Here is a 25,146-nt window from a genome sequence, read left to right as displayed (position 1 = left end):
CTCTCAAAGGCTGCAGACGTGATGGCCCAAGCCCCTGTCTGTCTTGGAGAGTGATGACAAGAGGCTTAGCCCAAGGTCTGGCATTTTGATGACCTTGGGTGAGCTCTTAGAAGGGATTCAAGGGCATGGCCTGCAGGCGTCTGGGCTCTTAGCAGACTCTGACCACACACACACACACACACACACACACACACACGTATGGTCTCTGCTACTTTGTTTTATTTTGGGGCATTTTTTTTTTTTTGGATGGGGGTAGGGGAGGGAGGGGACCATACCCAGCAGAGCTCAGGGCTTACTCCTGCTCTAGGTAGGGACCACAGGTGGTGTCCGGGATCAGATCTGGATCAGCCCCGCACAATGCAAATGCCTTTCAGCTGTCCTGTTTCTCTGGCCAAGCTCTTAACTATTTTCATAAGCAACAGATTATAAAAGGTAAAGGTAAAGGCCTTCCCGTTGATCGTCGATTTGCTCGAGCGGGCCCAGTAACGTCTCCATTGGAGACTTTGTTGTTACTGTGTCTGGCATATCGAATACTCTCGGTAGCTTGCCGGGCTCTCCGAGAGGGGCGGAGGAATCGAACTTGGGTCGGCCATGTTGGCTGCGTGCAAGGCAGACGCCCTACCCGCTGTGCTATCGCTCCAGCCCAACAGATTATGTTTTCTGATATTTTACCCCACCTTCCCTTCCCTTTGTTGTCACAGTGACTCAGGGTCACACACTTAGCTGTGATGCATTTAGGGGGTCACACACTTTCTTTGTGCTCACACACATGTGGGAATGGTGCTTGCCGGAGTCGCAGGGGCCTCCATGCCACCTGGGGGTGGATTGAACTCTCAGCCACATGCTTGTAAGGAGCGTAGCCACTCTAAGGACTGAGCTGTTCCTGGGCCCCAGCTTTCTTGAGGTCGCGTGATGTGCGTTTGTGTGTGTCATGTATCTGCTTTTGGCCTTTCTCAGCTTGGAAATTGATGGTTCTTATGTGGTGTTCATATTTCTTTTATTAAGGACAGAAAAGGTGGTTTTGACCCAAAGCAGTATAGAAACATCATTCAGCCTCTCTCCCTTACCTGCGTTTCTTTCATTTACTTTATTCATATTTGATCCATTAAGAAGGAACCTTTTAAGGAGGCCAAAGCAACAGTACAGCAGGTAGGATGCCTGCTTTGCATGCGGGCGGCTGACAGACATTTAATTCCCAGCGTCCATTTGGTCCCCCAAGCCCTCCAGGAGTGATCCCTGAGCTCAGAGCTAGGAGTAACTCCAGAGTACCACTGTTTGTGGCCCCAAAACAAAAACAAAAAAGGGTACCTTTAAGACATCTGACTTAGCATATTCTTTTATGGGGGGTGGGGTGGGGCGGGGCATATTTGACAATGCTAAGGGCTTACTCCTTTCTCTGTGCTCCTGGCAGGTTCAGAGGACCATGTAGAGTGTGGGGGATCAAAACTGGGTTGGCTGTGTGCAAGGCAAGCTCCTAACCCATTGCCCTATCTCTTTGGCCCCACACTCATTTTTAAGAGGAAAGTTGCTACTTCCTGCTGAGCTAAAGACCTTGTGAGGTGCCAGGGTCCTCCCGGCATTACAGGTTGAGTGTTCACTCTGGTTCCTGGGGGGCATCTGTGTGGTACCCCAGCCCCACTTGGTGCAGCCGCTCTCACATTTACGTTTCCTGTGGCCCAGGAGAGGTCAGCTGGTTGATGTCTCGCCTGCATGCACGTTGCTGGGCCTGTGGCTGGTGCAGTCGGCAGGGTGCCCTTCACGTCCATAGACTGTGCTGGTTTCTGGTGTTGGAGGATAATTGGGTCAGTATGCAAGCAGTTTTCCTTGATACAGACAACCACCTTCCATTTTTTAGCACAGAACAGCGGCACCCAGGCCAGGAGTGCGCAGTGTTCAGGGACTTGGGTTTGGGGCACCTTGTCCAGGATAAGGCTTGCTTTGTTCAAGGCTTATTTTGATGGAGTTCAGGATTAACATGTTGACGTCAGTGCTGCCGCTTGTGTTAGCTGTGTCACATTTATGTGTGAGCCATCGGTGGTACACGCTGGCATCAGCCTGTGAGTGAAAACTATCCTTGGCCAAGTGGTGCTGATGTCTGCCTGGACATGGGAAAGATGGGCCTGACACTGCTTGTGAGTCCCCAGATCTGTCATGTGGCCTTGGGAGGTGATGTCTGTCTCAGTTTTGAGATGGTGTGTTATCTATGTGGTCTGGAGGGGCTGGTGTGTTTGTCTTTGTGGTCTGGAGGGGGCTAGTGTGTTATCTGTCTGTGTGTGACTGGAGGGGCCAGTGTGTTGTCTGTCTGTGTGGCTGGAGGGGCTGATGTGTTGTCTGTCTGTGTGCCTGGAGGGGGCCGGTGTGTTGTCTGTGTGGGGCTGGAGGGGCCCGTGTGTTGTCTGTCAGTGTGGCTGGAGGGGCTGGTATGTTATCTGTCTGTGGCTGGAGGGGCCAGTATGTTGTCTGTGTGTGGCTGGAGGGGCTGGGGCAGCAGATGTGCTTTGCAGGAACCTTCTTTCTCTGGAGCTCTCCTGGTCTAGAAAGAGGCATTTTGTATATCAATGTTATCTTTCCATTATTTATATGTATTAGATCATAGGGTTGTATTTATTTCTTTGACATAAACTTAGACATTGAGAATCGGAGAAAACCAGATTCTTAAAAGAAACGCTTTTTTTTTTTTTTTGCAGAGGGGTGGGGCGGGGATGTCATACCAACTTTGTTCTGCATGTATTCCTGGCTCTACCCTTAGGCATCACTCCTGGCAGGGTTTGCGGGACCAAAGGGGATGTGGGGATAGATTGATAGAACTTGGATTGGCTGCACGGAAGCCTGTGTCCTACCTGATGTCCTATCAGTCCTGCCCTGGAAGCTGCAGTTTGTGACTCTTCTATGGTCAGCTCCTGGCTCCTGTCCCTGTGAGCCTGTGTCCCTCCTGCACCGCTGTCTTTTCCTCGGGCAGTGGATTCTGAAGGCGCCCAGTTGGCTCTGCCCTCCCTGATCACCCGGGCTCCTCCTCGTCCACAAACATTTCCTGTGTCAAAGCCTATGCTGGTGTGAGAGTTGTTTTTCTTTCACATTCTCATAATGCGTGTTACAGAACACCAAAAATGACTCAACAGAAGTCACTGCTGCCCAGAGACACTGCATGGTCAGTCCTGGACACTGTGATTCCAGGAGCATTGGTGGGGATAGGCCAGACTCCTGGGGTCCCAAGCCTATGCGGGTTGCTCAGCACCTAGGGGTGCAGCTTTATTATCAGAGTCGTCCACAGTCCCGCCACCAGTCCCTTTGGAACCTTCCTGGAACTCCATATCTGCATGACTGGAGTCTGACCTTTGTTTTGATTTTGTGTAAGTTGAATTATAGCCCCATAGCCCTCTGTGTGTGTGTGTGTGTGTGTGTGTGTGTGTGTGTGTGTGTGTTCTGCATATTTGACCGTGGGCTTATTCTGGAACTGGCTGTTGGCAGATGATCACTGCTTCTACAGATGATCACTACTTCTGTCTTCCTCATTTTCTTGTAAATGGGCCCCATGCTGTTCCATAGTTGGGAGCATGTTTCCCTGCTTTTAACTGTCCCTTTATTGCAGAACTTTTAGGGTTGCTTTGTGACCTCCTTGGGTCGTGCGCCCAGACCTCCCCTTCCTGAGGCTTTGGGGATCCTAGCCGCCCGCCCAGTCTTGTGCTATGTTCTGGTCAGATGCTAATCGATGCTTTTTCCTCTTTTGTAGCGTTGTGTGGTGCTGCGTTTTCTGAAGTTTCCTCCGAACAGGAAAAAGGTAAGATGGGGCATTGACCGCCAGCCGTTGAAACAGTTACACTGAACAGAGGGCTCATCCCAAGCATAGAGAGTGATACTGACCCTTCCGGCTGACCCCTGACCTTTGACATGGTGGGCTTACCATAGGTCACTGTGATGCTCACCTGAGCATGGGGCTGTGGTCCAGTACCGGGCGCCCTGCTTATGTCGGTGATATCTAGGCCTGGCCTGGCTTTGCCATGGCCACGTCACTGTACCCTGCTGCCTCTGTTTCTCTGCTGGCTGGTGGCGGCATGCCCCTGGCAGTGGAGTCCGGAGGCTAGTCAGCAGCCAGAGGCTGCAAGCCCCAACAGGCTGCTTGGATGGAACATTGAGTTTGCATTTGTTGAGTCATCCAAGCAAATTGTGACTACCCACAGCACATTGTCCATCAGCTAGCCCTGGCGGGTGGGGGTCCTGCCGTCGTATTTCTGTGGCAGGGGTCTGGGCTGAAGACTGTTGGTAGTCCGAGGGGGAAGGAAGGCGGCTCCTACCTTCCAAAGAAGAAAAAGCAGAGTGGGCAGTGGGTGGGGTGGACATTGGATGCCAGATCTGGGTGTAGGAGAGATGAGTCACCCTCTCTGTTTGAATCAGGGAGAGAGCCAGAGGGAGGTGAGGTAGGGTGAGGTGGGATGCCATGTGTGCTGACGGAGGGAGGCCCACGCGTAGGCGGGGTGTCAGAGGGGTAGCCCGGGGGCTACCTGGACACCAGTGCAGTGGTCAGCACAGAGAGAAATGAGTTGCCGTTCCCCGTGTGTCCCTGCTCACCCACCTGGAGGCAGGAAGTGATACGGTACCTCCATGTAGCTGCACCCAGGTTCCCCTCTCGGCTACTGAGCCCCGTCCTGGTCTATTGCTCTCTGCCCGCCTCTCCGTTCCTCCTCCTTAAGTTACACAAGGCACCGTTCTGCAGTGGGCAGCTTGTCTGTGTGTGCCACCTAGATGGCACCGTGTGATGCCAGTGTTACAGAACTCAACCAGACAGCTTCTTGTGGGCTCTGGCCGCAGTCTGTGAAGCCACTGGGTGTGTGTGCAGCTTTCTTTGCTACTGTCACACTGTGTGTGTGTGTCCTGCCACACCCCTGAGGAGGGCACCAGGAGGGAGCCTCTCTCCTGGGAGCAGCCAAGCAGAGCCTCCTTCCCTGTGTCAGATGGGACACATCTGTCTCAGGGGACTCTCACGGCTTACCTGCTCTTGACGGACCTCTGGCTAGGGAGGCGGGGTACAAGGTGAGAGGCGAAAGAGTAAACAGATTCAGCGTTACTAAGGACCCGAGAACGTTTCAAAGTCGAGTTGTATCTGGGTTGAGATATTCCTGGGCTGGCGGGCAAGGAGGGCAACAGAAGCAGTTGAGGTTTCTTCTTTGGTTTGGTTGTTTTGAGGCCACATCCAGCAGTGCTCAGGGCTGTGCTCAGGGATCACTCTGTGGGGATTAAACTTGGGTTGCCAGGAGCAGAGCCAGGGCCCTCCCTGCCCGCTGTGTGATGCTTCAGCACAGAGGCGGGTCTCACAGAACTTTCAGCATCTCCTGAGCCTGGACAAGGGGCGGGGCGGGGGGGGGCGGTCCTGCAAGGGCTGACCGAGCACTGGGCGGGGTCTGGCCTGGTGGAGGAGCTCACCTCCTTCCTGCCCTTGACTTCTGTGTGGCCCCCAAGCAGTTGCCCTGTGGGGGAGGCTCATGCTGGCAGAGATACCTGGGGCCTTGTGTCTCAGGCTCCCCATGCTTACTTTTGCAGACTTCCGAAGAAATATTCCGGCACCTGCAGGACATTGTGGACTTCGGCAAAAATGTCATGAAAGAGTTTTTGGGGGAGAACTCCGTCCATTGTGGGGTGAGTGTTTCTTTTTAGTCTGTACTGTCTCATCACAGATCTGTTCTGATCAGGCCCACTTCTTAATTCTGGTTTGGGACTTTGTGTTTACCTGAAACTACTCCTTTTTCGCTGCCCTAGGCTGTGGGGTGCAGAAGAAGTGAAAGAAGCATGCGGGTCAGGGACCCCTCCTCGCAGGGATGCCCTCGTGGTGAGGGTGCTCCTCTGATGTCCACATGGGGCCACTGAGCCTGAGGGACAGCTCTCACCCTCTGTTGTAGGTGGGCAGTTTTGAGAGAAGTTTGGGGAAATGACTCTTGCCAGCAGGGGTGCCGTGGCTTTGTGGGTGAACCCGACTACAGCTGGCCTGCCCCATTCTGGCGGGTGGGCAGTGTGGCTGACACTGCATTTCAGGGAACCGAGTGCCCGGTCCAAGCAAGCTCAGTTGTGTGGACACAGAGGGAAGCAGAGGTGTAGAAAATCAGGGAGATCAACAGTCCCTGGTCCCCCTCAAGCAGGTGGCAGGGGTGTTTTGGTTCTTGAGGGTCACTTCCAGTGGTGTTAGGGGCTTACTCTTGGCTCTGTACTCAGGGATCACTCCGAGTGGTGCTCAGGGGGCCATGTGTGATGCTGGGGAGCAAACTGGGATTAGCCATGTGCAAGGCAAGTGCCTTAACCTCTGTATGAGAAAGAGAGAAGAGAGGGAGAGAGGAAGGGAGGGAGCAAGGGAGGGAGGGAGAGAGGAGAGAAGAAAAGAGAGAGGGAGACAGCGAGGGAGAAATAGAGAGAGGGGAAGAGAGGAGAGAGAGAACTGGCTCGTTGTGAATTTGGTGTTCTTCATCTTGAGTAAAATGAGCTTTGATGCTTAAGGACTAGCCAGCAGAGTGGACTTTAAATGGCTCTGATAGCCAGATGCCGCCCAAGACCTGGTGCTCCCATCAGGAGAGAGCCAGCTGCTGTCCAGGGAGGGTCTTTGCACAGACTCTGGCACCCTGGGACAGAGCTGCAAAGCAAGCCTGCATTTCTGCTGGTTTCACCCAGCAACCCCAGGCCAGTGGGACAATAGATGTGCCGCCTTTGGGGGCTCACACCACTACCAGCATGACCCCTCACTGGTATTTTTTTTTGGGTTCCACACCTGGCAATGCTCAGGGGGTCACTTCTGGCTCTGCAGTCAGGAATCACTCCTGGCCATGCTTGGGGGACTGTATGAGATGCTGGGGATCGAACCTGGGTTGGCCACATGCAAGGCTAGAGCCCTCCCTGCTGTGCCATTGCTTTGGCCCTGCCGTGCTGGCATTTCAGTTGTGTAAACCCAGAGCTCCTGACCACCAGAGCCCCTGTCTCTGAGCTGTCCACTTCAGGCATGGCGTGGGTCTTAGCCAGTCTGGTGTGGCATTGGTGCTGGCACTGACTTAGTGGCACAGCCTGTCCATCCCCTTCTTCTCCTCTACATGACGGTGCTGCCCCCATGGGAGCAGTCTGCATGTCCTCCTGAGTGGCTGGTTGTCCTGGGAGATGGATCGTTCTCTCCCCGGCTGCAGTGGTACTGGGGACAGAGGGTCTGTCTGATTGAGCCACACAGGGCGGCATTCAGGCAAAGCCAGAATGAGTAGGATCCTGTTTGCTCTGCTCTTGACACGAGCCAGAGTGTGTCCGCCTTTGTGCTCTGGAACCAGACACTGCCAGCCCCGTGGGGCGCGTCCCCCCAACCCCCCCACTCCCGCTCACCCTGTCTCAGCTCTGCCAGACTGGCCCAGGGCTGGTCTAGGCCTGTCCGGCGTGGGAGTTGGAGGATAATAATCCGGGAGAGGCTGTTCTCTTTCCTCGAGGTGTTGGCTACGTCTCTGAAGGCCATGTCAGGATCCTGCCACCCTTGTGAAGTGGGATGTCCCTGGGGGTGGCCGAAGTCCGCAGGCAGGGTTGGCTGGGCCCTGGCAGTGAAGTCTGTGTGAGTGGTCCCTTCTCTACACCACGGTGGTGACCCCGGGGAGGGAGATGCCCAACGCAGCCAAGCAGCCTGGCTGTGCCGTAGACACCTTGGGTCTCACTGCAGTGAGAGGAGCTGTGTTCTCAGCTGCCTGTGGGTAGAGTCTCTCTAGTGAGTGTCTCGCACTGGGGCTGGTATGGGCCCCCCAAGTTTCTGTAGGCCTGGTCCACTCGGGAAGGGAGATGGCGGGGATCACGCTGGTCACAAGTCTGAAGCTGGAATCACTGGGTGCACCAAATATAAATCTTTGCTCTAGAGGGCTGGAGAGGTAGCACGGGGCTTAAGGCACTTCCCTTACTCCCCAGGTGTGGATTCTTGATACCACATATGGTCCCCCAGTACCACCAGGGGTCACTCCTGAGCACAGAGCCAGGAGTAGCAGCCAAGCACCATCGTGTGTGGCCCAAACCGCTCCTTTTTTCTCCTCCCCCCCCCCCAGAAAAGTTTTATGATAAGGGCCTGAAAATAGTTATGGCAGTTTGGGTACATGCCAAGCACGTGCTTGACCCAGGTTCAATTCCTGGCGTCACACAGTCTCGAGTATCACCAGGTGCATTCCTGGCCACCCCGAATTGCTGAGGTGCCAGGTCTCCCCAGCACCCCAGGGCCCAAGCAGTGCCACACACCACGTTGACTGTTATGGTGGGGGACCTAGGCCTCCTGAGTCTTACTACCTCCCCCTCCACCCCCCCCAAAAGAATTTCTACTGTAAACTTGCATTTGCATTTGGAATACGAACAAGATGATGTGAAAATCAAGACTGTAAAGTTGGGGCCAGAGTCATGGTACAGCGGGTAGGGCATCTGCTTTGCATGGTGCCCACCTGGGTTCGGTTCCCGGCACTTTGCATGCTGCCCCGAGCGCCACTGGCAGTGATTCCTGAGTGCAGAGCTAGCAGGAACCCTTAAGCATCGCCAGGAGTAATTTCTGAGTGGGAGTAAGCCCTGAATATCACCAGCTGTGGCCCCCAAACTGAAAAGGAAATAGAATGTCAAGTTGTTGGTGAGTAGAATTGGTTGAGCATTTAGCAGGTGTGTGAGAGTCGGGGACCTGGACTTGGCTCCCCCTGCTCTCTACACTGTCCCCTGGAGCGCGTACCCCCGCGACTTTGTAGGAGCCCCTCTGCACGTGGCTGTGAGGCATGTGGTTCCTGTGGAGTGCCAGCCTACTTCCGTGAGCCTCAAGACAGGATCATTTCTGTTTTGGTCTGGCCTGAGTTTTGCATTCTTTAAAGTGGAGTGAGTACTAGGGTTTTTGTGAGATGATTCCTGTTGAATTTTTTTTTTCTTTTTTTGGGTCATACCCAGCGATGCACAGGGGTTACTCCTGGCTTTGCACTCAGGAATTACTCCTGGCGGTGCTCAGGGGACCATATGAGGTGCTGGAAATCGAACGTGGGTCGACTGCATACAGGGCAAACGCCCTACACTCTGTGCTGTCATTCCAGCCCCTCCTGTTGAAATTTGGGAATTTTTGTGGTTCTTACTCATTTTTCATCGGTTACCATTCAGAACTGGCTTTCTGGTATGTCCTTGTTCATCAGTTTCTAGCATTTTTAGGTAAATGACAAGCCTAGGGACTGAGGTGATCCAGCTGGCTGGGAGGGGTGATGGGTGATAGCAGACATCTATCACCTGTAGGGCAGCGGTGGGCAGCATGGGTGTGGACAGGCCAGTACCGTCATCTGTCAGCATTTCTGCTACTCCCCGGCTTTGCTTGGGCCTCAGAAGTAGAGGGCTCAATTCCCAGTACCACCTCAAAGTAACCGGAGTAATGGATAAGGGCTGAGGGCCAGGGCAATAGCTGAAAGGGCTGTAGCATCCGCTTTGTGTGTCAGAGCCCCAGGTTCTATCCCCAGCACCACATGGTTCCCCTAGCACTGATCTGAGAGCACCTAGGAACACCGCACCCTTCTCCAAATTTCCCCACTCCAAATCAGAAAGAATTCTGCTGCTCGGGAAATGGGGATATGGTGAGCAGTGTTTCTTAAAGTTCTTTAACATTGGGAAGATGCGGAGAAGCAGTGAAATGAAGAGAAGTCACCCTTCATTTTCTGTCCTAGGCCAGCTGTGGAGCATCTGCTGTGTGTGAGTGAGACCTTGGGTTCAAGCCTCAGTACTGCACATCCCACTCTCCAGTTAAGGCCTGGACAGAGAGCACAGTGGGTAGGGTGCTTGCCTTGCACGCAGAGGACCCAGGTCCTATCCCCGGCATCCCTAATGGTCCCCCTGAGCCCCGCCATGGGTAAGCCCTAAGTGCAGAGATTGAAGCAAACACTGAGCATCACTGGGTATAGCCTCAAAACCAAAGTAAATGGACAAACCCTCCTTTGTTTGCTGCCCAGATGCACTCAGTATTAGCCCCTGTGCTCCCTGGCTGTGTGTGGGGGCAGTGGGGCCAGAGGTGTTCCCAGGAGACCCTGATGAAGATATTTGTGTGCGTGTCCACTGCTTTGGGCCACTCTGGCAGACTCACAAGAGGACAGGAGAGGGTTGTGAGGGGTCAATGAGATGGGGCATGGTTGTCTCTGGGGTGCTATGCTGAGGCCTCTCAGTGAGTGGAGAAATGTTAGTGTCTGTGGAATCTGAGGGTGCCTTTAAATTATTTCATTCTAAAAGACTACTTGCTGATTTTTTTTTTCTTTTCATTTTGGGCCATACCTGTCTATGCTCAGGGGTTACTCCTAGTTCTGCACTCAGAAATTACTCCTGGGTGATGCTTGGGGGGGGCCATATGGGGTGCCGGTTATCGAACCCCTGTTTGCCAAGTGCAAGGCAAATGCCTTACCCATCGTGCTATTGTTCTGGCCCTCTGAATATTTTCTTTTTTTCTTTTTTAAAAATAAACATACAAGTTTTACTTAATTTTATATATTTATTTTTGGGTCACACCCAGCGATGCTCAGGGGTTACTCCTGGCTCTGCACTCAGGAATCACTCCTGGCAGTGCTTGGGTATACCATTTGGAATGTTGGGGATTGAACCTAGGTTGGCCACGTGTAAGGCAAATGCCTTACCAGTGCTGTCACTCTGGCCCCCTGAATATATATATGTATATATATATATATATATATATTTTTTTCCCTTTTTGGGTCACACCCGGCGATGCACAGGGGTTACTCCTGGCTCTGCACTCAGGAATTACTCCTGGCTTTGCTCAGGGCACCATATGGGATGCTGGGAATCGAACCCGGGTTGGCTGTGTGCAAGGCAAACACCTTACCCGCTGTGCTATCGCTCCAGCCCCCGAATATTTTCTTAATGTGAGAAAGCACCTCATAAAATGTACTAGCATCCGAACCATTTTTCAAAGTCTAATTCTGTAGTCTTCCACAGTGATGATTTCCTATTTGTCCTTACAGGAAGTGGTTCAGCTGCCTTTAGATTTTGTGAAACAGCTTTGTTTCAAAGTCCAGTCAGAACGGCCAGGTAAGAGCCTTGGATGCACCGTTGCCTCTTCCACGGCAGGCTTGTCCTTCCTCCTTTGCCCAGGTCTGCGCCTTCCTTCTCCAGGGGCCCCTGGTGGCGAGGAAGGGTCGGACTCCCCACGGTGCTGCCAGCCCCAGGACCTCTAGTGACCAGAGCAGTGGGCACCGGGCTCCGTGTCGAGGCCTCAGAAGGTTCACACTCAACAGAGACAGATCGAACCTGTTCTAGAATCTGCTGTACAGCCTCCATGGCGGCAACAGGCAGTGCCCCCTTTTACGGGCATGAGGGACAGGGTCAGCCTTTTGGCAGCAGTGACTTTTTTCCTGTTTTTGTTTGGTCACACATGGTGCCTTCCAGGGCCCAGTCCCAGCTCCTCCCTTGGAGCTTGCTGCTGTGGGTACTCCCAGGGCTCCTACATGCAGTTCCACTCACAGCCTGAGTAGAGGAAGCCGGGCCTGCACCCAGGTGGTTGTACCTGCGGGACCTGTGAAGCGGGGAGCTGGGGGATGCTGCCCTCCTGAGTCCCTGGGGAGGGCACCACCCAGTGGGCTGCAGTGCCTGAGGGTACCCTCACTTCCCGCAACACTAAATCGTTGGGGGCGGCCAAGGTGGGCCTCAGTTGCTGGATGGCCCACTGGGTCTGTGGCTGAGGCCTGTCGCTTCCTAGGACTAGGCAGGTCCAGGGCCCCTGGACCAGGCAGGCGACTTTTTCTTGGGGTCAAGCGGAGCCTCGGCATAGGGGATTCTTGCGGGTGCTCCCTCTGTTGGGGTCAACAGGTTTCTGTGGACTCTGGTGATCCCCCACATGCTGTCCTAGTGCAGAGAGACTGACCCTCTTCCCTGTCCACTCACGCTCTCTGCTAGCCAGGCTGACCCTATCTCTGTGCCCTGCCCCTCACCCCTCCTGCCCTGCTTAGTTTCTCTTCTGCTTCCCAGAGTCACGCTGTGATAAGGACCTGGACACCCTCAGTGGCTATGCCCTGTGCCTGCCCAACCTAACCCGACTCCAGACCTACCACTTCGCAGAGCACCGGCCGATCCTGTGTGTGGAGATCAAGGTGACCCTTGCCCAGGGAAGGGCGGTGAGGGGGAAGTGAGGGGCAGCCTGGGGAGCATGTGGATCAGTTGCAAAGGAACTTTGTACTGTTACTGCTAACTCTGCACTGGGGCTGTGTACACACACACACACACACACACACACACACACAACACAGAGACACAGACATACCACTTGCACAAACACACTCCAGACACATACAGCCCTGCCTTCCAGACACACACACACACACTCACACACACACACACACAGATTCCAGACACACACAAATCCTATATACACACACGCACATACATCCAGGCACACACACACACACATAAACACACCTTCCTCCCCATGCCCCATACACCCTAGGCATACCCAAACACAGAGACACACTCACCCTTGCCCCATAGACACACCACACGCGCACGCACACACACACACACACACACACACACACACACACAAACAGTGGTCTCCGGTCTCCTGATTCTGTCCTACCCAGGAGACCACCACAGGGGCCCACAGGGACTCAAGGCTGTGATGTCCCCTGACCGGGAGTCCTGTGGCAGAGGTAGTAAAAGCTGTCCTGTGTCACTGTCTTCCAGGGCCGATGGTGACAGCTTGAAGCCATTCCACTGGGTTTCTTTTCCATGTCACAAGTTTGGCTTCATGTACCCACACATCATAGGCTTCTAGTTGTTTCTTTATGCTAAACCTCTGTGATGGTGACTTATGAATCACTCTTCACTCTGAGCACATGTGCCCATCCAGAGGGGGGTGTCTCAGCTCACATGTGATGGGCAACGTGGTCTGCAGTGCACAGAGATCCCACGGCACAGTTTCCATGACTGTCTTTTTTTTTTTTTTCTTTTTGGGTCACACCTGGCAATGCACAGGTGTTAGTCCTGGCTCTGCGCTCAGGAATTGCCCCTGGTGGTGCTCAGGGGACCATATGGGATGCTGGGAATCGAACCCGGGTCGGCCGTGTGCAAGGCAAACGCTCTACCCGCTGTGTTATTGCTCTAGCCCCTCCATGACTGTCTTGGAGAGATCCCATGACCTCTGTTTCCTGGGCCTTTTTTTTTTTAACTTGATTTTTATAAAGTTGTTTACAATAATTCTCTTGGTAGCTTGCCGGGCTCTCCGAGAGGGGCGGAGACCGGCCAGCTGCTGAGAGTATCTCGCCTGCACGACAAAGCCTGGCAAGCTCCCCGTGACGTATTTGATATGCCAAACACAGTAACAGCAAGTCTCACAATGGGGACGTTACTGGGCCTGCTCGAGCAAATCGATGAACAACAGGAGGACAGTGCAGTGCTACAGTGCTACAATTATTCATTGCATTTAATACTCGACCACGAATCCCACCACCACTGCACCTTTCTACCACCATGTTTCGAATGTCCCCCCACCCCAAATCCCAAACCATGCCCTCAAAGCAGAACTGAGGTAATTTAATTTTGTATAGAGGAAAGTGAAGGTTGTGAAGGTTGTTCCGATGCCTTCTAATTCAAACCCCCACCAGCTGTGGTGTGCTACTCTTGGTACATCAGTGATGTAGAGTATGAGAGGTCGCGAATGTGGATGGGCTTTCTTTTTCAAGCTAGCAGCAGTGTCACCATTGTCCTTTCCCCAGCAAGTATTCTTGTTGTGGGGACATCTTCACTGCAGGGGCTGTTTGAGGGAGTGACGGGGGGAGAGTGGGTGAGGAACCATTGACTCTGGGGCCGAGTGGGGGCCCCAGAGTAGCATTTGTTCACAGGTCCGTGATTTCTCCCTAATGCTTCTTCCCTTGTCTCTTGCAGCCCAAATGCGGGTTCATTCCTTTCTCCAGTGATGTCACGCACGAGCTGAAGCACAGGGTCTGCCGGTACTGCATGCACCAGCACCTCAAGGTGAGGGCAGAGGGAAGCCCCTCGGGGCTGGGCCACAGTGTAGCCGTCTAGTTACAGGAGACTCGAAGCAAATGTGGAGATTTAGGATATACTTTTTTCTTCCTTTTTTTTTTTAGTGCAGTGGGGTGAGGGTGAGTTCTCAAGTAGTTCTTAGGGGTCCCTCAGGCCACTCCTGTGGATGTGGCAATGTGGGGGCTCAGTGCTGCTTGTCCTTTCCAGTGCTGGGCCAGTGGTACCCCACCCAGTGGTGATCCAGGTGTGTGTGTGTGTGTGTGTGTGTGTGTGTGTGTGTGTGCCTACCCAGCACCTCAGCATTGTTGCATAGCCTCTGTCGCGCTGACAGCTGTGTGAGTCTGTGCGAGTCTGTCACAGCCGTGTGACTGCAGTCATTGTGTTTCTTCTCCTGGGACTGCTGTTTCATGTAGCTCAGTGCCTGAGAGGTCCTACCCATGTCGTAGTGTGGGTTGGAGTTCCCTTCCTTGTTAAGTGTGTATGACCCAGCTCCATTGGTTTCTCCAAGGCCGTCCTCCGTGGATGCCTTTGTGGCCGCTACCTTTTGTCTACTGTCATAAGATGCTGCTGGGAATATGGGTACTTTTATTTTTATTTATTTACTTATTTTTTGGGCTGGAGCGATAGCACAGTGGTAGGGCATTTGCCTTGCACGCAGCCGACATGGAGTTTGATTCCTCCGCCCCTCTCGGAGAGCCCGGCAAGCTACCGAGAGTATCTTGCCCACATAGCAAAGCCTGGCATGCTCCCCATGATGTATTTGATATGCCAAACACAGTAACAAGAAGTCTCACAGTGGAGACGTTACTGGGCCCACTCGAGCAAATCGATGAACAATGGGAGGACAGTGCTACAGTGTTACTTATTTTTGATTTTGGGGCCACACCATGTGATGCTCAGGCCTTACTCCTCAACAATGCTCAGGGGTTACTCCTGGCTCTGCACTCAGGAATCACTCCTGGCGTGCTCAGAGGACCATATGGGACGCTGGGGATGGAACCCAGGTTGGCGGCGTGCAAGGCAAATGTCCTGCCTGCTGTGCTGTCTCTCTGGCCCCAGCAGTGAAGTCTTGACCATGTTATCCCTCATAGATTTACCAAGTCAGAGAATACCTGTATTTAAAATCTTTCCAGAAACCAGCAGGTGGTTGTGAAATGTGCCATTTTTTCTTATTGCCATGAAATTACTTGTTCACCGCAACCTCAGTGGGTAGAATGTTAAATCATCTGATTCCCAAATTTGAGACATGTCCTTTATTTTGGAGGGGGGAAGAGGGGGCATGTTTGTTTTTGATTTGGGTACCATGTTTGGTGGTACATGAGCCTTGGTCCTGGTGGGATATTTGAGACTGCAGTGCCAGGGATGGCAGGGGCAGGGGGAGGGGGACATTCCAGCACACAGTGCACATGCCCGGACTTGGAGCCATCTCCTCGCCCCGGCCAGGGCACTGTGGTAGTAGCGGCTGGGCTAGTGGGTGCTTGGGTGGGGGCCGGCTGGGGCCAGGCCCTGGGCTTCCACTCGGCCCAGTGATACGATGTCATTGCTGCTGCTTCGCACAGGCTGGAGCTGGCGGGTGTCCTTGCAGTGGCGGGGGGGGGGGGGGGGTCCGTGTCCCACATCCTCCCTGGCTCTGGTGTGGTTTGAGTTATGTGGTCATTGTGGTCACTGACAGCTCCTAATCCCTCCTTACAGGTGGCAAATGGGAAGTGGAAGCAGGTCAGCAAATACTGCCCCCTAGACCTCTACTCAGGGTAAGAGGCGTAACCATCTTTCCTTCCTTCCACAGGGTGGGGAGCGGGGGGTTCTCTTAGGTGGCAGGTTTTCTGTGAGGTGGGAGTCTAGGGCTACCTGAGGGGAGGTGTCAGGGACCAAGATCATGAACAGATGCCCCTTGCTGATGCTTGGGGCGCTAAGCTGTGTCCCAGATGTTGGCCTGGCAGGGAGGCTTTGCACTGTTGGCTGATGAAAGAAAACCTGAGGCAGCAGCTACTCCTGCTCTAGCCTCGGGAAACTATAGCAGGGAGAGTGAGGGTTGGGATGCAGCGTTGGCCCTGGGCTTCCTCCTGCACTGGGGCTTCCCTCCTGTGAGGTCAGCCTGGCCCGCTGACTGAGAAGTGCCCAGCCCACTGTGCTCTGTCTCCCTGAAGGCAGGGCCGCTCTGTGCACGTGTCTCTGGCTGCTCCAGGACTGTGTTGGACTTGGACCGGCGAGTGGTGGAGGAGGAGCCCAGTGCCCCGTTTCCCACATGCCCATGAGATCTGTGAGCCCAAGGGAGCAGCTTGACTAGTGGGTTGGGGCTGGGGCCGGGCCAGCGCCAGGCACTGCCCCTGCTACTCAGTCCAGCAGAGGAACCCTGGGGGCTCTTGAATTTTTGCCTCTGGGCCTGTCCCTGGATGGAGCTCAGGCGTGTGATGGCAAGGGACAGAGAGATTGCCGGTAACCCCACGCGTGACCCTTTCTGCTTGCAGAAACAAACAGAGAATGCACTTTGCCTTGAAAAGCCTGTTACAGGAGGCACAGAACAACTTAAAGATATTTAAGGTAAGAGTGACTTCCCGGGAGTGTGTTGCTTAGGCACTGCGGCTCTGGGCCTGCTCACGGGTCTCTGAGGCCCGGCAGGTGGGGCTGCGTGGGCTGAGGCTGCCTCCGCAAGGCTGTCTGGGTCCTTGTCCAGGTCTGCTCTCCAGGGTCACCTCCTGTGAGCCCTGAGGTATGGGGCAGCAGCACTCTGCGTCTCCTGAGGTCAGGGGACCTCACTCAGGCTGCCGCGTCCCAGCCCGCTCTGCGTCTTCTCGGCCCATGTGCTTGATGTGGGACCAGAAGCTGCGACTTGGGGTGGGGTGGGAGTGCCCCGTGCCTGCTGCCTCCCAGCGTGCGCAGGGAAGCTGTGAAGGGGCATCGCCTTGCGTGTGGATAGTCTCATGTCCCGGCACCTTGGCGACCGAGCCCTCTATCACCTCTATTCTCCTTTGGCTCAGGCGCCTGTCACTTTCTCCCGGCTCTCTGTTGTGGCCCTGGGGTCACCTGGCCTCTACTGGCTTCAGGCCTCAAGAGCGGCAAGGGGAGATGAGGAGCAGGGTTAGGGCTTGTGAGCGTGTGCTCGGGAGCCCCCCAGTCTCCCCTCCTCTCCTCACCCCTGCCTCTGTCCCTGTCCTGACTGTCCTGTCCTGAGATGCATGAGGAAAGTTCAAGCCTGCTTGTTGGATTAGTTTTAGAAGGCAGGAGGAAGACTTTGTTTAAAGACCGAGACTGGCCCTGAGCCATAGTCAAGCAGGCAGGCGTTTGCCTTGCACGCGGCCCACCCAGCTGTGATCCCCTGAGCACCACCAGAAGTGATCCTGAGCACAGAGTCAGGAGTAAGCTCTGAGCCTCGTTGGGTGTGCGCCCCCAAACAGAACAAGACCAAGACTGGCCCACCAGTGACCTGGCGACCTCCCTCCCCACCCCCTGCTGGCCAGCCTGCACCCAGCCTGACCCTCACCGGTGCTGCAGACCTGCCATGTCCTGCTTGCCCAGAAGTTTTGTCCACTCAGCTTAGGGTCAGCCAACACCATTTAGCCCTCACTGGCCTTTGGGTGTGAGGTGGGGTCTCTGGGGTCCCTCCGTGGCGGAGTTGCTCCAGACCCCAGGTGTGCTGAGTGTTCACAGGTCAGGCCTACGCTCTGCCTCTGAGTTTGTGAGGATTTTCCTTCCTTTTGCTTTCCAGGGGGATTTGCCTGAGGGTCAGCGGCAGCCGGGGGACCTGTGAACTGTGGGCTCTGCCCAGCGGGCCGGGGGTGGTGGGGTCTGGACCAGCCTGACCTGCCGCCTCTCCCCTCCTGTAGAACGGTGAGCTGATTTACGGCTGCCGAGACTCGCGCAGCCCTGTGGCCGACTGGAGCGAGCTGGCCCACCACCTGAAGCCCTTCTTCTTCCCGTCCAATGGGCTGGCAGGCGGACCGCACTGCACGCGGGCCGTGATCCGGGAGTTGGTGCGCGTCATCACGCGGGTGCTGCTGAGCGGCTCCGAAAAGGGTCGGCGCGGCTCGCTCTGGCCGGGTCCTGGGCCGCGGGGCCCGAGTGTGTGTGAAGCCAGCCCGTTCGGCAGGGGCCTGCGCCGCCAAGGTAGGCCTGGGCTCAGGGTGGAGACAAGGGCCGGGGCCCCTGCTCCTGGCCTCGTGGGCCTCATCGGGGCTCCCCCAAACCAGGCTGCCCTTTCTCTTTCTCTCTCTGTGTTTCTCATTTGAAGCAGTTGAGGGCTTGTGGGATTTTTTTTCTAGCACCTGGGAATTCCGGGGGTCGAACCCAGGGCCCCTCACCTGCAGGGCAGGCATGCTGTCTCAGGTGTGGCGGGCTTGCTCTGAGGTCCTGTCCCCTGTGCCCGTGTCCTCTGGGATTTGACGCGTGTCTTCTCTGTACCATCGTGTCCCCGTGCTCTCTGACCATGCATGGCTTGGGACTGAGGCTGACCCACAGGGCCAGCCTGTTGGTGGCAGTGCTTTGTAGAGGGATGTGTGCACATGGGCCGGGGGTGGAGTGAGGGGGTCAGGGCCACCTCCCTTTAGAGCCCATGTTCTGGCTGAGACTTGGTGGCCTGCTGGGGACAGCACGGCAGTTGTCTAGAGCTTTGCTGCAGGTGTCCAGGCTGCCTCCTCCCTCGCACCTTTCCTTCTTTTCTTTCTTCTTCGGTTTTTTGGCCACTCCTGGCAGTGCTCAGGAGTTATTCCTGGCTCTGCACTCAGGGATCATTCCTGGCGGTGCCCTGGGGACCAAATAGGATTCTGAGGATTGATCCTGGGTCGGCTATGTGCAAGGCAAGCGCCCTCCCTGCTGTCCATTGCTCCAGCCCCCTCGCACCCTTCTCACCTCCCACTGGACTCTGCAGCCACATCCTGTCCTGCTGTGTGCCCACAGCAGGTTGGCGAGAGATTTTGTTTGATTCCCCCTTGGGTGCTCCGTTAGTCCTCGGGCGTGGCTGTGACGTGGGGTGTGGGTGTCACTCTCCTTCAGCAAGGTGAACCCTTGCTGCCCAGACACCGTCACTGACCCTCTGTCTCTGCTGAGATTTTCTTAGCACAAATCAATTTTTATTGGGTTTCCTTGGGGCCAAAGGTGTGATCATTCCTAAACATTCTGATGAAGTTCCATCCCTCTTTTGGGCCCCCGAGTGCTCGTCAAGTATAGAGACGGTGTTGGAAAGGACGTGGCCAGGCCAGGGGACACCTGTAGGGCAGGTCCTTGTCTCACTTTCCTGCCTGCGCCCATGCAGGCCTGCAGTGCCTCACGCGCTGCCTCGCTCGCTCTTGCCAGCAGCCTGCCCTGCCCCAGGTCTGCTGCCTGGTGCCTCTGCTCTCCGCGGGCTGAGCCCTCGGGCCCGTACTGCTCCTCACCGCAGTCTATGGGGCCTTGACCCCACGCAGTCCCTGCCGGATCACAGAGGCCTCCCTGTAACTCTGGGGGTCGTGCGCTTTGCCCACTCCTCCCTCTGGTCCTAGATGGTAGTTGGAGGCTGCTGTAGGGGGTGAAGAGGCGCGAGCAGGGCCACGTGAGCCCTCACTTCGCCCCTGGAGTGGCCCTCACTCCCTCCCCGCCTCCCCCCCCCCATGCCTCCTTCTCCACCCCCCATCCCCCCCACACACCTTCTTCCGGCTGTGCCAGTAACACCTCTCCTTTTCCCTTGGTAGGAAAATGCCCCCCAGAGCAGTCGGGGTTACCGAAGGGCTGTCTTCTGTACAAAACTCTCCAGGTGCAGATGTTGGACATGCTGGACATCGAAGGCCTCTACCCTCTGTACAGGCGGGTAGAGCGCTACCTGGAGGAATTTCCTGAGGAGAGGTGAGACCTGGCCCCTGGGCCATGCTCCGGAGGAATGGCCTTAGGCGAGGGCTGTGCCCAGTGTTGGGTGGCAGGAGGCTTTCAGGAGGGTGAACCCTTGCCTGGGGTCACCCAGGGATCCTGTGACTGAAGGAGACCCCCAGGCTCCTGCCCATTCCCTGAGCCAGTGGTTCTGTGTCCTGTGTCCAGGCAGAGCCTGCAGGGGGCAGTGGCGCTCCATGGGCGTCTGAGCTGCTCTAGCCAGGCAGAGCCTGCCCCAGCCAGCCACGCAGCTGCCTCCACTACCCCCCCACCCCCCGCCCCGTCCTGCATTGGGGAGGGTCACTGGCTTCCACGCCCAGGCCACGCAGCCAGGGTCTGCAGCATCTCCCTCCCCGCCTCGCCCCGTCCTTAGCAGCCCCCGCCTGGGTCTTGGCTGGGCCGCGTTCTGCTGGAAACTCTGAGTCTTTGGGAAGGAGGTTAGCCCTGGGACATGGTGGGTCTGACGGCGCCCCTCAAACCAGATGTGTGTCTGTTATTGTTGGCCATCTCGGGAACATTTCCCAGCACGTTTGTCACTATTTTTTTCCCTATGTGTTTCTCTTGTGCAGAGAAGCGTTGCAGATAGATGGGCCTTATAATGAAGCGTTTTACCAGAAGCTGCTCGACTTCTCCACTGAGGATGATGGGACCGTGGCCTTCGCTTTGACAAAGGTGGGCAGAACGTTCCAGAAGTTCCTAAGTCCAACCTGAGCCTTGCTCTGAGATATGTTGTTTTCAACTACCTGTCTCTGATGGCTAAAGAAGCAAATCTGGGATTGAAAAGAAAAGGCTCAGGTTTCTAGTTAGCTGGATGGAACGATGGTATGTGACCTCCGCTTTCAGACTGGACTTCCCTTGGTTCACTCAGGCGCCCGCCCACCCACCCGGGCCCAGCCCTTTCCCTGGTGCCGGGACCATCTCAGTTGCCTTGGGAGGAATTCTGTGTGGGCGGCGGCTTCCTTCCCCCAGAATTCAGGCCAGAGGGCAGCCTGGGAAAATCTCTTAGGGAAAAACCCCGATCTTGTTCTTTCCTTTGCTGTTCGGGAAATCAGGGCATTCAGAGGCTTCATAAACCAGAGTAGAAAGAAGTTACATAGCTTCTCTTTTTTCAAAAAGGGTTTTTAAAAAAATTTTGTGCCCTCCCCTGTGGTGCTCAAGACTGACTCCTGACTCTGTGCTCAGGCATTCCTCCTAGCAGGGCTCAGGGGGCCCTGTGGGGTGCTGGGACCAAGCCTGAATCAGCTGCTTACAAGGCCAAGGCCTTACACTGTGCTATCTCTCCAACCTCCAAGATTACATAATTTGTTTCAGTAACCTCAAGTTGGAATTTAGCTTTTCTTCCCATTAGAAATGTAGCTACAACTGCCAGTGACCATCAGGGTCCTCTACTTTGCTCTAAGAGGAAATGGGTGTTTTCTTATACCGTCATCACTGCACACAGCAGTATGGCAGCATGTTTATTTTTACCAAGGCCTCATTATATATAGTCCTGTGTAATGCCTTTGATTTTAGAAATCTTTTAGCATTAGAATGTATATCTTAACAGTGCAAGGCCATGAGTTCAGTGTTTGGCACTGGGGCTAAATGAGTATTTGACATGATCATACTGCTTTTTATTTTATGTCTTTAGAGTGTTAAACAGGCTGGAGCGATAGCACAGCGGTAGGGCATTTGCCTTGCGCGCGGCCGGTCTGGCCGAGCCAGGTTTGATTCCTCCGCCCCTCCCGGAGAGCCTGGCAAGCTACTGAGAGTATCTCGCCCGCACGGCAAAGCCTGGCAAGCTACCTGTGACATATTCGATATGCCAAACACAGTAACAAGAAGTCTTAAAATGGAGACGTTACTGGGTCCGCTCGAGCAAATCGATGAACATCGGGAGGACAGTGCTACAGAGTGTTATTCTGAGAGGGCTCCATGGCATCACTGGGCTCCTGAGGTTTTTACTAGAAATGGTTAAGGAAGCGTGGTTTTCTGGGGTCACAGTGATTAAAAAGTAGACACCAAGCACTGACCTTCTGGTGTCGTGCCCTGGCCCTGGCCCTCGCCCTCGCCCTGTCTGTGCTTCCCGCGTGTGGGCAGTTAGCCTCTTTGGCTGCTGTTGGGTTTTCAAGGTGGAGGGCAAAGGTCCACTTCAAAATTGTCAACTAGGGGCTGGCGTGATACAGTGGGAGGGCGTTTGCCTGGCATGTTGCCAACCCGGGTTCTGTCCCTAGCATCCCATGTGGTTCCCCACCACTGCCAGGAGTAATTCTTGAGTATAGAGCTGGGATTAATCTCTGAGCATTGCCGGGTGTGAACCAAGTAAACCACCCCCCCCCCAAAAAAAAAAAAACAAATTGTCAATGAGGGGGCAGAATGATAATATAGTTGGCAGGGCACTCTCCGTTCATGTAGCCAACCTAACACTCCATGTGAGTGATCCCTGAGTACAGAGCCGAGAGTAAGCCCTGAGCACAACAGGGTGTGAGCAAAAAACAAAAAAACAAAACAAAACAAAAAAAACCAAAGAGAGAATTTGAGAAGCCAAATGGAAATGGAATTCCTTTTCAGTTCCCTCCCCCTGCCCTTCCTCTGTTGGAGCCACGCAGCAGGTCGGGGTTCCTGGCTCTGTCGGGGCTCCTGCAGCATTGGGGTGCTATTGCACCCAGGGCCTGAGCCCGTGGGCATGGTGCTTGCGTCTGCAGGCTGGTGGGGATTGCTGTTGGTGCCAGGAACACAGACGGCAGAGCTACTAGTCTTACACGGTGGAGGTTTGGGGATCGCACATGGCGTGTGTGGTGACACTGGGTGTCTGATTCTCTGACCACGTGCATGGTCGGGCTCTGTACCCTGCGCTGTCTGTTCAGGCCCAGGAACAATCCAGGCAGGGACTATGGTGAATGTGTGGACGTGTTTAAGGGTGTGGCCATTGGTAAGGCATCTGATCTTTTATTTTTCAAATGGGATAGTTATCATTTGTTCCTTCATTAATTGTTCACTTTGGCTCAGAGTGCTCAGGGGAACGACCATCTGTAGTGACAGGAATTGAACCTGGGTCAGCTGCGTGCAAGGCAAATGCTCTGTCCACTGTCTGATCTCTTCATCTTGACAGTGGAAATTTAAAGGTAGAAATTACTGCCAGAAATACTTGAAAATCAGAAATAACAGTAGAACCCCTCCTTCTCTCCCCCCCCCCCCCACCACTGAAGTGATACAAATGGTGTTTCAGGTATCTAACAAGCCTCAAAATAAACACAAATAAATCCATAATTATTACATAGATTTTCAAAACATCTTTCTTAAAGAACAAGTTGATGTAATTCCGTGGATAAGGTGCTTACCTTTCTCATGGGTCTCTTTGGTTTGATCCCAGGACTGTATGTGGTACTGCATGAACCACTAGAAGTGATTCCTGGTGGTTGGGAGAAAGCTCTAAGCACTACCAGCTGTGGCCAAACCCCCTCCCCCCACCAAAATTTTAAAAAGTAAGTAGAGGGGCTGGAGAGAGAGTACAGCAGTTAAAGCCTTGCATGCGGCCAACCTGAGTTCAATCCTCGGCATTCGATATAGACCCCAGAACACCACCAGGAGTGATATCCCTGAGTGCAGAGCCAGGAGTAAGCCCTGAGCACGATCATGTATGACCCAAAAGCAAAAAGCAAAAAAAAAAAGTAAAGGTTATTATTGAGGATCCGGCAGTACAGTCAATTTGAGATAGGGGTAGATATGAACCGCTGGTCTCAAAACCTTAAGATGCCTTTAAAAGTGCAGTCATCATTTAAAAAAATCTATAGAGCACTTTAAAACACATTCTTAAGTATCCAAAGCAATTTCACCAGATTCCAGAGGACCCCAGGAGGGTTCTTGACCACAAGGGAACTTTGGCCCTAACGAATACATAAAAGAAAAGGACTATTACTGTAGCCAGGGAATGGAGACAACCCAGGGCCTGACGACAGGGGCACACAGGGGCATCCTGTGGCACTGAGAGAGAAGAGAAGAGCATGCTGGTTGCCGCACCCTGGGTGGGACTCCTGGCTCTGCTGTTGTGCTGTGTGAAATAATCCAGTGGGAAAAGGACAAATGCTCATGGCCTCATTCATCTTTGTCTACAGACAGACAAAACGAGGAAAAAGACCTTTTCATATGACGACGAGCCCTTAGACCTGGATTATGGATTACACAGTGGAGGAAAACGAGTGGGGGGTGTTGATGTAGACTGGGAGTAATGGGGTTCTTGGTGGAGGATCTTGGGTCTTAAAAAGCCAGGAATAAAAGGGAACTTTCTGGGACTGGTCAGATAGTATTAGTGGTTAAGGGCTACCCTGTATAGGCTGATCCCGTTCCATGCACACATAGCACACATGCCCGGCCGGAAGTACTATCTGGGTGAGAATATAATGATAGAAATCATACAGTGTTGTCATTTTTATAATGATAAAAATAAAAGGGAACTTCCTTTTATGATGATGGTTATATATTTAAAAAAAATGAATGAAACCAAAGACAGAATCCTGTAAACAAACAATTTACTTAGTAGCAAAATATCTTTGAGTTTGGAAGTAAAAGTTTTGACATAGAGTCACAAAATAACTGTAATAAAGTTTAAAGGAACAAAAAGAAACAAAGTGAGATTAAGTTACTCAGTAAGGCTGACAGGCAAAAGAGCAAAGTCAATTGCACACCCATAGATCCACAAGGACCATTTTTTGGAGTTGTTGTCTTTTGTTTGTTTTTGGCTACATTTGGCTGACTCCTGGCTCTGCCATAGTCAGAACCAGCTCGTAGATGGTTCCTGGTGGTGCTTGGGGACCCATCTGGGATGCCAGTGATTGAACCCAGGTTGACTGTGTGCAAGGCAAATGCCCTGTTTGTTGTACTATGGCTTTGCCCCCCCCCCCGAACACTTTTAAAATGAAAAATGTTTTTGTTTTGGGGCCACTGCTTGGGCTACTCCCAGTTCAGTGCTTGGCGGGGGAGGTGGGGGGTCACTGCAGTGGTTCTTGGGCCACGGGAGACCATGCAGTGCTGCTGCTGGATCTCTGGGCTCCTTGTGCAAGGCACAGGCACCAGTCCATTAAATGGAATCTTATAAAGATCCCACTGACATCTAAAATCAAAGAGTAGGTTGACTGCGGCAGTATGCTCTACCAAGTGGGAGTTACCCAGGGTGGTTTAAACATTCAACAAAAATAAGGTCATGAAACATAGCCATAAAATAGTAACATGATAATCTATGGACACAGAAAAGACATTTCACAGAATCCAGCATCCTTTCATGATCGAAAAAACAAGAACCACTACCACAACAAAAAACCCAAACCTAAACCGGTTTGAGAGGGGAACTTCCCCCAC

General features: G+C 53.8%; 1 protein-coding gene across 1 annotated transcript in view; it reads left to right on the top strand.

Moving 5' to 3' along the window:
* Positions 1–25,146, top strand: part of IPPK (inositol-pentakisphosphate 2-kinase) — a 40,371-nt gene that overhangs the window by 4,265 nt on the left and 10,960 nt on the right. Inside the window, exons 2-11 of the mRNA XM_056126651.1 lie at positions 3,731–3,778; positions 5,536–5,631; positions 10,962–11,028; positions 11,965–12,086; positions 13,876–13,965; positions 15,670–15,728; positions 16,446–16,518; positions 17,802–18,081; positions 19,641–19,791; positions 20,382–20,484. Coding sequence (XP_055982626.1) covers positions 3,731–3,778; positions 5,536–5,631; positions 10,962–11,028; positions 11,965–12,086; positions 13,876–13,965; positions 15,670–15,728; positions 16,446–16,518; positions 17,802–18,081; positions 19,641–19,791; positions 20,382–20,484 — 1,089 coding nt within the window. The remainder of the gene's footprint in view (positions 1–3,730; positions 3,779–5,535; positions 5,632–10,961; positions 11,029–11,964; positions 12,087–13,875; positions 13,966–15,669; positions 15,729–16,445; positions 16,519–17,801; positions 18,082–19,640; positions 19,792–20,381; positions 20,485–25,146) is intronic.

The sequence above is a fragment of the Sorex fumeus genome, unplaced genomic scaffold, assembly GCF_029834395.1.
Source record: "Sorex fumeus unplaced genomic scaffold, SorFum_2.1 ptg000063l, whole genome shotgun sequence".
NCBI classification, from domain to species: Eukaryota; Metazoa; Chordata; class Mammalia; order Eulipotyphla; family Soricidae; genus Sorex; species Sorex fumeus.
Note: the sequence above shows the minus strand (reverse complement) of the source record. Positions and strands in the feature narration are given on the sequence as shown.